The sequence below is a fragment of the Megalobrama amblycephala genome, linkage group LG13 (assembly GCF_018812025.1).
Source record: "Megalobrama amblycephala isolate DHTTF-2021 linkage group LG13, ASM1881202v1, whole genome shotgun sequence".
Classification (NCBI taxonomy): Eukaryota; Metazoa; Chordata; class Actinopteri; order Cypriniformes; family Xenocyprididae; genus Megalobrama; species Megalobrama amblycephala.
In genome coordinates this window covers 40,200,457-40,215,818 of record NC_063056.1, presented here as the reverse complement: position 1 = coordinate 40,215,818, position 15,362 = coordinate 40,200,457, and the positions used below count along the sequence as shown (strand labels likewise).

The window sequence follows — 15,362 nt, the reverse complement described above, 5'->3', positions numbered from 1 at the left end:
TCGCCAGAGAGAATCACTTCCTGGAGAGAGTGTTTGTGCTGCTGGTTTATTTGGTTCAGTGTGTCGTGTGTGTTTGTTTGTTGTTAAACCTCTCAGACTCCGCGGTTTGACTCTCTATCATGGTTTATAGCTGCTGTCCGAACTGACTGCTGTCTGGTGAGTGTCGCTCATGTTTCACTGACTGAGAATAAATGATTTATTTGATAAGAAACAGCAGATGAATATAAACACGTCAGTTTGTTTGACAGATGAAGCTTGTCGTTTGTGTTTCTGTGTGCTGCTGAAATGACATGCTTCGGGTTCAGCTGATTCTCCTCAGATAATCTGAATATTTCATTTGACGCGTTTTTATTATTTTCATCGACTTTCTTTTATTCCAGAGTGTCGTTTTGTGTGTTGCTTGTTTTCGTGTTTCTTCAGAGCTGCTGCTTTCTGTTTCACTTTGACCAATGGCTGATCGATACATGACAGACAATCATCTGTGTAATAAAAGCCCCGTCATGCCGACACTTCTGTCATATTTTAATATTAATATGAATATGGAAATGTTTTGTAATATACTAACGTTACATGTTATTATCAGTAATATTATATATCATCGTTGGTTCAGCTTTCAGCAATACTGTTATAGTATTACAATATCATAACATATAATAAAAAAATATTGTAAAATGCCACATATATTCAAATATTTTTTATTTTAGGCTACATTTCAAAGATGTCAAAGAATCTGGCTCAGCCAGCGATGTAAAAATACATATTATTATTATTACATTATGATAGCATTTTTATATTATTATTCATATTATTATTATTATAGTATTATTATGGCATTTGTATTATATTATTGTTAAAACAATTATTATTAATATTATATTTAATATTATAACATTAATAACATTATTATTATAGCATTTTTATTATTATAACATAATATTATTATGTTTTATTATATTATTATGTTTATTATTATTAATATAACATTTATTATTATTATTACTGGTAGTAGTAGTAAACATGAACAAAAATTGATTTTATCATTTTCTTTTTACTGTGCAACACAAATTTCTTTATTTATTTCTGCCACAGAATAAAAAAATTGAACTCACTTTTCTCACAAGTTCAGAACTGCAGGATGTTAACTCATAATTCTGATTTTGTATCTCATAATTACAAGATATAAACTAAAAGGAAATTGAAGTCAGAATTGCAAGATGTAAACTCACTAAAACAAGAAAAACGGTCAAAATGGTGAGACATAAAGTCATAATTCTGAGAAAAAAGTCAAAATTGTGAGATGTAAACTCACCATTACGAAAAAAGTCTGAATTGAGACGTAAACTCACTATTTTGAAAAACGTGAATTGCAGAATGTAAATTCATTATTACGAAAATCAAAATTGTGAGATGAAAACTTGTTATAACAAAAAAATCTGAATTATGAAATTCTGTGAAAAAAGTCTGAATTGTAAGATGTATACTTGCTATTACGAAAAAAAAGTCTAAATTGTAAGATGTAAACTCGCTATTACGAAAAAAAGGTCTGAATTGTAAGACGTAAACTCGCTATTACGAAAAAAGTCTGAATTGTAAGATGTATACTCGCTATTACGAAAAAAGTCTGAATTGTAAGATGTATACTCGCTATTACGAAAAAAAAGTCTGAATTGTAAGATGTAAACTCGCTATTACGAAAAAAGTCTGAATTGAGACGTAAACTCACTATTTTGAAAAACGTGAATTGCAGAATGTAAATTTGTTATTACGAAAATCAAAATTGTGAGATGAAACTTGCTATAACAAAAAAATCTGAATTATGAAATTCTGTGAAAAAAGTCTGAATTGTAAGATGTATACTTGCTATTACGAAAAAAAAGTCTGAATTGTAAGATGTAAACTCGCTATTACGAAAAAAAGGTCTGAATTGTAAGACGTAAACTCGCTATTACAAAAAAAGGCTGATTTGTAAGATGTAAACTTGCTATTACGAAAAAAGTCTGAATTGTAAGATGTAAACTTACTATTACGAAAAAAGTCTGAATTGTAAGATGTAAACTCGCTATTACGAAAAAAAGGTCTGAATTGTAAGATGTAAACTTGCTATTACGAAAAAAAGGTCTGAATTGTAAGATGTAAACTTGCTATTACGAAAAAAGTCTGAATTGTAAGATGTATACTTGCTATTACGAAAAAAGTCTGAATTGTAAGATGTAAACTTACTATTACGAAAAAAGTCTGAATTGTAAGATGTAAACTCGCTATTACAAAAAAGTCTGAATTGTAAGATGTAAACTTACTATTACGAAAAAAGTCTGAATTGTAAGATGTAAACTCGCTATTACGAAAAAAAAGTCTGAATTGTAAGATGTAAACTTGCTATTACGAAAAAAGTCTGAATTGTAAGATGTAAACTTCGCTATTACGAAAAAAGTCTGAATTGTAAGATGTAACTTACTATTACGAAAAAAGTCTGAATTGTAAGATGTAAACTTGCTATTACGAAAAAAGTCTGAATTGTAAGATGTAAACTTGCTATTACGAAAAAAGTCTGAATTGTAAGATGTAAACTTACTATTACGAAAAAGTCTGAATTGTAAGATGTAAACTCGCTATTACGAAAAAAAAGTCTGAATTGTAAGATGTAAACTTACTATTACGAAAAAAGTCTGAATTGTAAGATGTAAACTCGCTATTACAAAAAAAGTCTGAATTGTAAGATGTAAACTTGCTATTACGAAAAAAAAGGTCTGAATTGTAAGATGTATACTTGCTATTACGAAAAAAAAGTCTGAATTGTAAGACGTAAACTCGCTATTACGAAAAAAGTCTGAATTGTAAGATGTAAACTCGCTATTACGAAAAAAGTCTGAATTGTAAGATGTATACTTGCTATTACGAAAAAAAAGTCTGAATTGTAAGATGTAAACTCGCTATTACGAAAAAAAAGGTCTGAATTGTAAGACGTAAACTTGCTATTACGAAAAAAAAGGTCTGAATTGTAAGACGTAAACTCGCTATTACAAAAAAAGTCTGATTTGTGAGATGTAAACTTACTATTAGGAAAAAAAGGTCTGAATTGAGAGATGTAAATTCGCTATTACGAAAAAAGTCTGAATTGAAAGATGTAAACTTACTATTACGAAAAAAAAGTCTGAATTGTAAGACGTAAACTCGCTATTACGAAAAAAGTCTGAATTGTAAGATGTAAACTCGCTATTACGAAAAAAAAGGTCTGAATTGTAAGACGTAAACTCGCTATTACAAAAAAAGTCTGATTTGTGAGATGTAAACTTACTATTAGGAAAAAAAGGTCTGAATTGTAGATGTAAATTCGCTATTACGAAAAAAGTCTGAATTGAAAGATGTAAACTTACTATTACGAAAAAAAAGTCTGAATTGTAAGACGTAAACTCGCTATTACGAAAAAAGTCTGAATTGTAAGATGTAAACTTGCTATTACGAAAAAAAGGTCTGAATTGTAAGATGTAAACTCGCTATTACAAAAAAAGTCTGATTTGTGAGATGTAAACTTACTATTAGGAAAAAAAGGTCTGAATTGAGAGATGTAAATTCGCTATTACGAAAAAAGTCTGAATTGAAAGATGTAAACTTACTATTACGAAAAAAAAGTCTGAATTGTAAGACGTAAACTCGCTATTACGAAAAAAGTCTGAATTGTAAGATGTAAACTTGCTATTACGAAAAAAAGGTCTGAATTGTAAGACGTAAACTCGCTATTACAAAAAAAGTCTGATTTGTGAGATGTAAAGTTACTATTAGGAAAAAAGGTCTGAATTGAGAGATGTAAATTCGCTTAGGGCTGCACGATTAATCGCATGAGATTGTCATGCGTGTCTCATCAGTAAAGCCGGTTTTGTGATTAGCGGTAAATGTCCATCACCTGCTTTCAAGTGGAGCGGCACTTAATATACAGAGCCGTAGATCACTGACAAGCTACACAATATCGCGTTCATAATCGCAGATGAATCGCCTTCGATTATGAACGCGATATTGCGTAGCTTGTCCGCGAACTACGGCTCTGTATATTAAGTGCCGCTCAATTTGAAAGCAGGTGATTGACATTTACCGCTAATCACAGAACCGGCTTTACTGACGAGACACGCATGACAATCTCATGCGATTAATCGTGCAGCCCTAAATTCGCTATTACGAAAAAAGTCTGAATTGTAAGATGTAAACTTGCTATTACGAAAAAAAAGGTCTGAATTGTGAGATGTAAACTTACTATTAGGAAAAAAAGGTCTGAATTGAGAGATGTAAACTTACTATTACGGAAAAAGTCTGAATTGAGAGATGTAAACTCGTTATTATGAAAAAAAAAGTCATAAACAATAAAATATGTAATTCACAAAACTGTTCAAATATCAGATATATTTTCAGTCAGTATTTACTATAATATGTGACAAAAGTTCATGTAACATTGATTGGCGTTGACGGGAGTGTGTGTGTGACGGACAGTGTGTGTGTGTTGTTGCGTTCAGCGCTGGTATGGAGTCCCCAGCCGTGGACGATGATATCTGTATCCTGAAGCACGAGACGGCGTACGGGCAGACCGAGAGCCCGGTGTCCGTGTGTGCCGGCGATGAGTCCGTGGCGTCTCACTTCGCGCTGGTCACGGCGTACGAGGACATCAAGAAGAGGCTGCGAGACACGGAGAAGGAGAACGGCCTGCTGCGGAGGAGAGTCAAACAGCTGGAGGACAAGGTCCGTTTCCACACGACTGATGATAATCAGAAATGTTTCTTCAAATCAGCATGTCAGAATGATTTCTGAAGGATCATGTGACAGTAATGATGCTGAAAATTCAGGAATAAATTACACTTTACTATATATTCGTAGTTATTTTAAACTGTAATCTTTCTTAATTTCCCCAAACTTTTGAACATGTCTGTCTTTGCATGTTTCCGCAGCATTTCCGTCCGGAAGCGCCTCCGTCTGAAGGACCGCAGTACATGAACAAAGCCTTCAGCGCGTACCGCGGTATCTACATCGAGAAGGAGGACCTGCAGATGGAGCTGAATAAAGTGGTACTTTGAGTGTGTTCATTCTGCTCAAGCCCTCGTGATGCACACAGAACGCTGATTTCTGCGTTTTCTTCCAGAAAAAAGAGAAAGTGGATTTAGAGCGTGTCCTGACGGAGCAGCTGCAGGCCAGAGAGCTGGAGCTTCTGCAGCTGAAGTCAGAGATGGACACGAGACAAGGTGACGTTCTCATGTTCTCATGCTTTAGGATAATAAAGCGACACATGATTGTCTTAGATGATGGTTGATATATATCAGACATTTCCAAACTAAACCACATTGATTTGAAAGTAAATATTATATTATTACATTATTAAATAATGTGTTTTTACATTATTAACATTTATAATGTTATTAAATTAATAAATATTATATTAAATTAAGTATTTATTATTGTATTAAAAATTGTTGTTGAGTAATTAAATGATTACCATTATATTATTCAATTATTGAATAATGATATATTTTTAAATGACTAAACAATTATAATATTATTAAACTAGTAAGTATTATTATAGTATATTAAGAACTATTATTTCATTAAAATATTAAATATTATATTGTTGAGTGAGTTAAATGATTACCATTATGTTATTCAATTATTAAATATATATATATATAATGAAAATTATAAATTTTATATTATTACATTACTAAAGTAATAAATATTAGATTGTTGAATTATTAAATTATTATATTAAATTAAGTATTATTGTTTTATTCAATTATTAAATATTGAGTTATTACATGATTACTTTTATATTATTCAATTTATTCAATATTATATTTTTAAATGACTAAACGATTCAAATATTATTAAACTAACAAGTATTATAATAAACGTTTTATTATTATTATAAATATTAAGAAATTAAGAACTATTATTATATTATTTAATTATTCAATATTATATTGTTAATATAATTATAAATATGAGTTATTAAATGATTACCATTATGTTATTCAATTATATATGTATATATATAGCATTATTGAAGTATTAAATATTAGATTGTTGAATTATTAAATTATTATATGAAATGAATTATGATTTTATTAAATTAATCAATTATTAAATATTATTTTGATTTATTAAATGATTACTATTATATTATTCAATTATTACATACATTTTTAAATTAACAATTAAAATATTATTACATTACAATATTTATTATTAAATAATATTATATGTTTAATATTTTTAAATGACTATTTGTAATAATTAAAATATTATTAAACTAATAAATATTATATATAAATATTTTTATTATTATTACAAACATTATTAGAACTATGAGAACTATTATTATATTAAATCAAGAAATATATTTTATTCAATTATTAATTATTATATTGTTGAGTTATTAAATGATTACATGTTATTCAGTTATTATATATATATATATATATATATATATATATATATATATATATATATACATATAATGAAAATTATAAATTTTATATTATTACATTACTAAAGTTATAAATATTAGATTGTTGAATTATTAAATTATTATATTAAATTAAGTATTATTGTTTTATTCAATTATTAAATATTGTTGAGTTATTCACTTTATTCAATATTATATTTTTAAATGACTAAACAATTCAAATATTATTAAACTAATAAGTATTATAATAAACGTTTTATTATTATTATAAATATTAAGAATTATTATATTAAATTAAGAACTATTATTTTATTATTCTGTAATTATAATTTATAAGTATAAATATGAGTTATTAAATGATTACCATTGTTATTCAATTATATATATACCATTATTGAAGTATTAAATATCATTAGATTGTTGAATTATTAAATTATTATATGAAATGAAGTATGATGTTATTCAATTATTCAATTATTAAATATTATTTTGTTGATTTATTAAATGATTACTATTATATTATTCAATTATTACATACATTGTTTAAATTAACAATTAAAATATTATTACATCATTACAATATTTATTATTAAATAATATTATATTTTTAAATGACTAATTATAATAATTAAAATATTATGAAACTAATTATAATTATAATATTACTAAACTGAGAAACTATTATATTAAATCAAGAAATATTATTTTATTCAATTATTAAATATATATTTGTGTGTGTGTGTGTGTGTGTGTGTATATATATATATATATATATATATATATATATATATATATATATATATAGCATTTTTAAAGAATTAAATATTATTAGATTAATTATTAAATTATTATATTGAAGTTTTTTTATTAAATTATTTAATATTTTGTTTAATTATTAAATAATAATAGTAAAATATTAAATAAACAAAATAAAAATATTTTTAATAAATAAATAAATTATTAAATGATCATATTATTAAAAGTTAGTAGTAAAATATTATATAATAATACTCAAACACAGTTAAAATTATGGCATGTTTTCCGCTCTGTTTCTCAGTAAATTAACACAAGGAATAAGGAATGGTATTTAATTATTTTTTTTAACCACACATAGTCGTAAACGGCAATAATTATCCAAATATATTTTTACTAAAACAGTTGAATACAGGAGAAATGAGGCTGTGGTGATGAATCCCAGTATATGCTGTGTGTGTGTTCAGTCATGCGGAGTCTGACGGATACGGCGGATTACTGGCAGGTGGACCGGCGCAGCAGTGAGAAGATCCAGTCGCTGCAGGAGCAGCTGGAGCGCTTACAGATAGAGAATAATGCTCTGCACAAGCTCTGCCGGGCCGGACAGGTGCGTCTCTACCTCCTCAAACCTCACGGCCAGCGGCAGAAACTTTAGACTGTGTCTCAAGAACTAGACCAGCCTATCTTTTTATCTTACTGACTTAGTTATGACCCGTCTTGAAGAAAAACATATGACTAGCCTGTAAGACCAGTCTAAGCAGTTGATGCAATCACACAGAGGGCTTTAACTCTTCCAGAGCAGAGATTTGTCATGCCAACATCCAACAGTTTGTCTCATCAACAAGCCGTGTGATTTACAGATTCATTCCTGTTTGTAGTTCAAACAGTGTGAGGAGTGTGTTTGTGTATATATGTATATTTAAATGTGTATTAATGAATAATGTGCACTTGTCATTCATGATGTTCTTCTCGTCACAGGATTCCTCTGAAAACTGTGTGGTTCATGATGATCAGTCTCATGAAGCAATGACAGACTTCAGGTATTGATGACATTTACTTTGCTTTCATATTTGTGTGTGTGTGCAGTGCTGCAGGCGTCCACTAGAGGGCGGGATTGTAACAGCTGTAAGATGGACCAATGAAATAACATTTAGCAGTCACTCAGTTGGACTCACATTACATTTTCAGTGATGTGAATCAAGCAGCAGGTTCTCCCAAATATCAGGAAATATTAAAACTTGTATATTTTCTTGCCATTTTTATAGTGAAGACACATTTCTGCTGTGCTTTAATATTTTATATGTAGAGTAAAACCTGTTTGCCAGCATGGATGGGTCATGATGGTTACTAGATTTATTTTTAGTTTTGATATTATATCTCAGACAGTTTTTCCACAGTAAATCTCTCAGGAAGTTTTCGTCTTTAAATTCATCCTCTTTGAATGCATTATTGATAAAACGATGATGTGATGTGTGTCTGTGTTCAGGACGGTCGCCATCGTACAGTCGTATCAGGACGTCCTCAGTGAAGTGTCCCGTTTGCAGTCGGCCGTTCGGTCGCAGTCAGACCTGGTGAGGAAGCTGAGAGAGCGGCCAGTGCACATGCTCAGAAGAGGTGAGTTTTGTGTTGTTACGTTTGAACGGAAGATTAAGATGTGAACGTCTGTTATTAGATTCATGTTGTTAGATATAAAAAGATTTGAAGGACAGTTCAGTCTTGATTTACTCACCCTTCTGTCAGTCCAACACTTATTTTGTGTAGTTATTTTTTAATAAATCACCATCCACGTTCATTGTGTTGTTTATATCTCTCATTTGCAAGTATAAACGTTTTTTTCTTGTAAAAGCAAGTTTCCATCTCACAATTTTGACTTTATTTTGCTCCAAAGTTCACCTCTTGTAATTCAGAGGGTTTTTTTTTCGCAATAGCGAGTTTATATCTCACAATTCACTTTTTTCGTAATAGTGAGTTTACATCTTGCAATTTTGGCTTTTTTTTCATAAAACGTGTTTATATCTCACAATTTAGACTTTTTTCGTAATAGTGAGTTTACATCTTGCAATTTTGACTTTTTTTCATTATAGCAAGTTTACATCTTACAATTCAGACTTTTTGCGCAAAAGCAAGTTTATATCTCACAATTCAGACTTTTTTCATAATAGCGAGTTTACATCTTGCAATTTTGACTTTTATCATTATAGCGAGTTTATATCTCGCAATTCAGACTTTTTTCATTATAGCGAGTTTATATCTCGCAATTCAGACTTTTTTTCGTAATAGCGGTTTTATATATCTCCCAATATAGACGTTTTTCGTAATAGCGAATTTATATCTTACAATTCAGACTTTTTTCGTAATAGTGAGTTTCCATCTTGCAATTTTGACTTTTTTCATAAAACGAGTTTATATCTCACAATTCAGACTTTTTTCGTAATAGGGAATTTATATCTTACACTTAAGACTTTTTTTTCGTAATAGTGAGTTTACATCTTGCAATTTTGACTTTTTTCATAAAACGAGTTTATATCTCACAATTCAGACTTTTTTCGTAATAGGGAATTTATATCTTACACTTAAGACTTTTTTTTCGTAATAGTGAGTTTACATCTTGCAATTTTGACTTTTTTCATTATAGCGAGTTTATATCTCACAATTCAGACTTTTTTTTTTAATAGGGAATTTATATCTTACAATTCAGACTTTTTTCGTAAAAGCGAGTTAATATCTTACAATTCAGACTTTTTGCGCAAAAGCAAGTTTATATCTCACAATTCAGACTTTTTTCGTAATAGCGAATTTATATCTTACAATTCAGACTTTTCATAATAGCGAATTTATATCTTATGATTCACGCTTTTTTGTAATAGCAAGTTTATATCTTACAATTTAGACTTTCATAATAGTGAGTTTACATCTTGCAATTTTGACTTTTTTTCATTATAGCGAGTTTATATCTCACAATTCAGACTTTTTTCGTAATAGTGAGTTTACATCTTGCAATTTTGACTTTTTTCATTATAGCGAGTTTATATCTCGCAATTCAGACTTTTTTCATTATAGCGAGTTTATATCTCGCAATTCAGACTTTTTTTCGTAATAGCGGTTTTATATATCTCCCAATATAGACGTTTTTTCGTAATAGCGAATTTATATCTTACAATTCAGACTTTTTTCGTAATAGTGAGTTTACATCTTGCAATTTTGACTTTTTTCATAAAACGAGTTTATATCTCACAATTCAGACTTTTTTCGTAATAGGGAATTTATATCTTACACTTAAGACTTTTTTTTCGTAATAGTGAGTTTACATTTTGCAATTTTGACTTTTTTCATTATAGCGAGTTTATATCTCACAATTCAGACTTTTTTTTGTAATAGGGAATTTATATCTTACAATTCAGACTTTTTTCGTAAAAGCGAGTTAATATCTTACAATTCAGACTTTTTGCGCAAAAGCAAGTTTATATCTCACAATTCAGACTTTTTTCGTAAAAGCGAATTTATATCTTACAATTCAGACTTTTCATAATAGCGAATTTATATCTTATGATTCACGCTTTTTTGTAATAGCAAGTTTATATCTTACAATTTAGACTTTCGTAATAGTGAGTTTACATCTTGCAATTTTGACTTTTTTTCATTATAGCGAGTTTATATCTCACAATTCAGACTTTTTGCGCAAAAGCGAGTTTATATCTCACAATTCAGACTTTTTTCGTAATAGGGAATTTATATCTTACACTTAAGACTTTTTTTTCGTAATAGTGAGTTTACATCTTGCAATTTTGACTTTTTTCATTATAGCGAGTTTATATCTCACAATTCAGACTTTTTTTGTAATAGGGAATTTATATCTTACAATTCAGACTTTTTTTTCGTAATAGCGAGTTTACATCTTACAATTCAGACTTTTTTTTTCATTTAGCGAGTTTACGTCTTACAATTCAGACTTTTTTTTGTAATAGGGAATTTATATCTTACAATTTAGACTTTTTTCGTAATAGTGAGTTTACATCTTGCAATTTTGACTTTTTTTCATTATAGCGAATTTATATCTTACAATTCAGACTTTTTGCGCAAAAGCGAGTTTATATCTCACAATTCAGACTTTTTTTTGTAATAGCGAATTTATATCTTACAATTTAGACTTTTTTCGTAATAGTGAGTTTACATCTTGCAATTTTTACTTTTTTCATTATAGCGAGTTTATATCTCACAATTCAGACTTTTTGCGCAAAAGCGAGTTTATATCTCACAATTCAGACTTTTTTTTGTAATAGCGAATTTATATCTTACACTTAAGACTTTTTTTTCGTAATAGTGAGTTTACATCTTGCAATTTTGACTTTTTTCATTATAGCGAGTTTATATCTCACAATTCAGACTTTTTTTTGTAATAGGGAATTTATATCTTACAATTCAGACTTTTTTTTGTAATAGGGAATTTATATCTTACAATTTAGACTTTTTTCATAATAGTGAGTTTACATCTTGCAATTTTGACTTTTTTTCATTATAGCGAGTTTATATCTCACAATTCAGACTTTTTTTTGTAATAGGGAATTTATATCTCACAATTCAGACTTTTTTTGTAATAGGGAATTTATATCTTACAATTCAGACTTTTTTTTGTAATAGTGAGTTTACATCTTGCAATTTTGACTTTTTTCATTATAGCGAGTTTATATCTCACAATTCAGACTTTTTTTTGTAATAGGGAATTTATATCTCACAATTCAGACTTTTTTTTGTAATAGGGAATTTATATCTTACAATTTAGACTTTTTTTGTAATAGTGAGTTTACATCTTGCAATTTTGACTTTTTTCATTATAGCGAGATTATATCTCACAATTCAGACTTTTTTTTGTAATAGGGAATTTATATCTCACAATTCAGACTTTTTTTTGTAATAGGGAATTTATATCTTACAATTCAGACTTTTTTTGTAATAGTGAGTTTACATCTTGCAATTTTGACTTTTTTCATTATAGCGAGTTTATATCTCACAATTCAGACTTTTTTTTGTAATAGGGAATTTATATCTTACAATTCAGACTTTTTGCGCAAAAGCGAGTTTATATCTCACAATTCAGACTTTTTTTTGTAATAGCGAATTTATATCTTACAATTTAGACTTTTTTCGTAATAGTGAGTTTACATCTTGCAATTTTTACTTTTTTTCATTATAGCGAGTTTATATCTCACAATTCAGACTTTTTGCGCAAAAGCGAGTTTATATCTCACAATTCAGACTTTTTTTTGTAATAGCGAATTTATATCTTACACTTAAGACTTTTTTTTCGTAATAGTGAGTTTACATCTTGCAATTTTGACTTTTTTCATTATAGCGAGTTTATATCTCACAATTCAGACTTTTTTTTGTAATAGGGAATTTATATCCTACAATTCAGACTTTTTTTGTAATAGGGAATTTATATCTTACAATTTAGACTTTTTTCATAATAGTGAGTTTACATCTTGCAATTTTGACTTTTTTTCATTATAGCGAATTTATATCTTACAATTCAGACTTTTTGCGCAAAAGCGAGTTTATATCTCACAATTCAGACTTTTTTTTGTAATAGCGAATTTATATCTTACAATTTAGACTTTTTTCGTAATAGTGAGTTTACATCTTGCAATTTTTACTTTTTTTCATTATAGCGAATTTATATCTTACAATTCAGACTTTTTGTGCAAAAGCGAGTTTATATCTCACAATTCAGACTTTTTTCCATAATAGCAAGTTTTCATCTCACAATTTTGACTTTTCGTAATAACAAATTTACATTCTGCAGTTCACATTTTTCAAAAGAGTGAGTTTACGTCTCAATTCAGCCTTTTTTCGTAATAGTGAGTTTACGTCTCACCATTTTGACCTTTTTTTTTGTTTTAGTGAGTTTACATCTTGCAATTCTGACTTCATTTTCCTTTTAGTTTATATCTTGTAATTATGAGATACAAAATCAGAATTACGAGTTAACATCCTGCAGTTCTGAATTGTGAGAAAAGTGAGTTCAAAAGTTTTTATTCTGTGGCAGAAATAAGCTCCCATAGTCCTTTGTGTCCATTTGTGTAAGAAAAGAAAATGATAAAATCAATGCTGGAACAACAGTAGGGTGAGTAAATGAAAAGTTGAAAAGTAAATGAAATGAGAGATGTTCAGATAATAAAGAGTCCGTCAGACTGGAGCGATTCACTGTTTTCAGCACATCATTCTCATTTGTTAAAGTCAGAATATGGAAAACAATAATCCATCTACAGCGTCCTGATGTGACTGTATTTATGCATTCGACAGACACTTTTATATGAAGCGATTTACATCACAGTCAGGCTATACATTTGTTTTTTCAGATCGTGAATCAAACCCTTGACCTTACACAACAGATTCAAACAATAAGAGACAGAAAACACGACAGATCCTCTCGATTGTGAAACGGATCGCTGTGTCAGTGATCGGCTGAAATATTTTCTCAGAAAATATTACAATTCAGTTCATTTAATTAGTTCCTTTGCATAGTATGTGATTCATTTAATGGATTTCCTTTTCACCTTTATATAGCGCTTTGCATAATACAGGTTGTTTCAAAGGAATCAGTTCAAACTGTTTAAAAGAATCAATTTAGAACTGATTCAGTGATTCAGATGTTCATGAAAGTCATGTTTTAAAATGTTTTAGTGAGAATGTATTGTTATACTGGACATATAAATAAATATGTAAGGGCATTAGATAATTTCAAATGTTTTTGTGACGTATCTGTCAGTCGAACATGTGGATTCAGATCCTCGGTTCATCTGAAGCTTGTGCAGATCTGAATGTTTCTGTCACATCAGGTCAGCTGTAAATCATCACTCCTCTATATTATCTGACAGCATGTGAATATGAGATTCGTGTTGTTTTTGTCCATGCTGCGCGTACGGTTATCGTCGCTCTGGGTTTGTTAGTATTCCCCGTGTGTTGCAGAGGAAAAGCAAAAGGTGCAAATGAGAATGAGTGTTAAAAACGAGGAAGAGCTCCATGTTTACTTCAGCGAATCTGCGAGAGCCCGAGACGGCGGGCGGCAGCGTGTAAGGAAATATGTCTTTTTTTTTTCTTTTTTTTTTAAGATGTACCCCATATATTCCTCTGAGAGATCAGCAACATAATCAGTTTTCAAATGAGCCCCTCATTGTTTCTTTAGATGAGAAACAGGGAGAAAACAGAAACCTAGTGAGCTGAAGGAAACGCGTCCCCTGAGGCGCGGCCGTACACTAATGCATGGGTTATTTATGTTACGAGCTCAATGCCATCTGTGCGGGTAAAAATAGTGTTCGGACTCTGTGGTGATCTGGTTTGATTTCAAACTTTATGCCCAGGTGAGTCTCAAAAAAATATATGAACATCATTTCATCCCAAAATCAAAATATAGAAATTTTATTTTACCTAACAAAAATGAAGACTATATATATATATATATATATATATATATATATATAAAATAATCCGTTGTTTTCTATTATATATATTTTTCATAATGTATTTTTTTCTCACATTAGAGAATATATATATATATATATATATATATATATATATATATATATATATATATATATATATATATATATATTTATTAAATTTTATTTATTTGTTTATTTTTATATTCATTAATTCTATAATATATATAGATTATGAATATAAAAATAAATAACTTTTATAAAATTTTATAATAAAATATATAAATTTAATAAATAAAAAATAAAACTAAATAATTAAATATATATACATAATATATATATATATATATATATATATATATATGTGTGTGTGTGTGTGTATGTATACATAATTTTATGTCATATATATATATATATATATATATATATATATATATATATATATATATATATATCATTTTATTCAGTACATTTTTATTTATTTTTTTATATTCATAAATATATTATGTAATGAATATAAAAATAAATAAATTTTGTAAAAAAATTGTATAAATATGAAATAAAACAAAATAAACAGATAATTAAAAATAAATTACAATTTAATTATTTTTAAATAATTACAAAATAAATAGATAATTATATGTGTGTGTGTATATGTATATATATATATAGATATAGATTATGAATATATGTGTAATTTATATATTTTCTGACTATATATATAATTTTCTATT

General features: G+C 28.3%; 1 protein-coding gene across 3 annotated transcripts in view; it reads left to right on the top strand.

Moving 5' to 3' along the window:
• The window catches only part of azi2 (5-azacytidine induced 2), a 16,927-nt gene continuing 1,565 nt past the window's right edge, over positions 1–15,362 (top strand). For 2 of the 3 annotated variants that reach the window (XM_048153637.1, XM_048153635.1), the window contains exons 1-7: positions 1–156; positions 4,503–4,725; positions 4,932–5,048; positions 5,123–5,222; positions 7,660–7,799; positions 8,171–8,232; positions 8,679–8,806. In XM_048153637.1, the coding sequence (XP_048009594.1) occupies positions 4,510–4,725; positions 4,932–5,048; positions 5,123–5,222; positions 7,660–7,799; positions 8,171–8,232; positions 8,679–8,806 (763 nt within the window). In that variant the 5' untranslated portion in view covers positions 1–156; positions 4,503–4,509. Of the gene's footprint in view, positions 157–4,481; positions 4,726–4,931; positions 5,049–5,122; positions 5,223–7,659; positions 7,800–8,170; positions 8,233–8,678; positions 8,807–15,362 lie in introns of all 3 variants that reach the window. The other variant, XM_048153636.1, reaches the window with a different exon arrangement.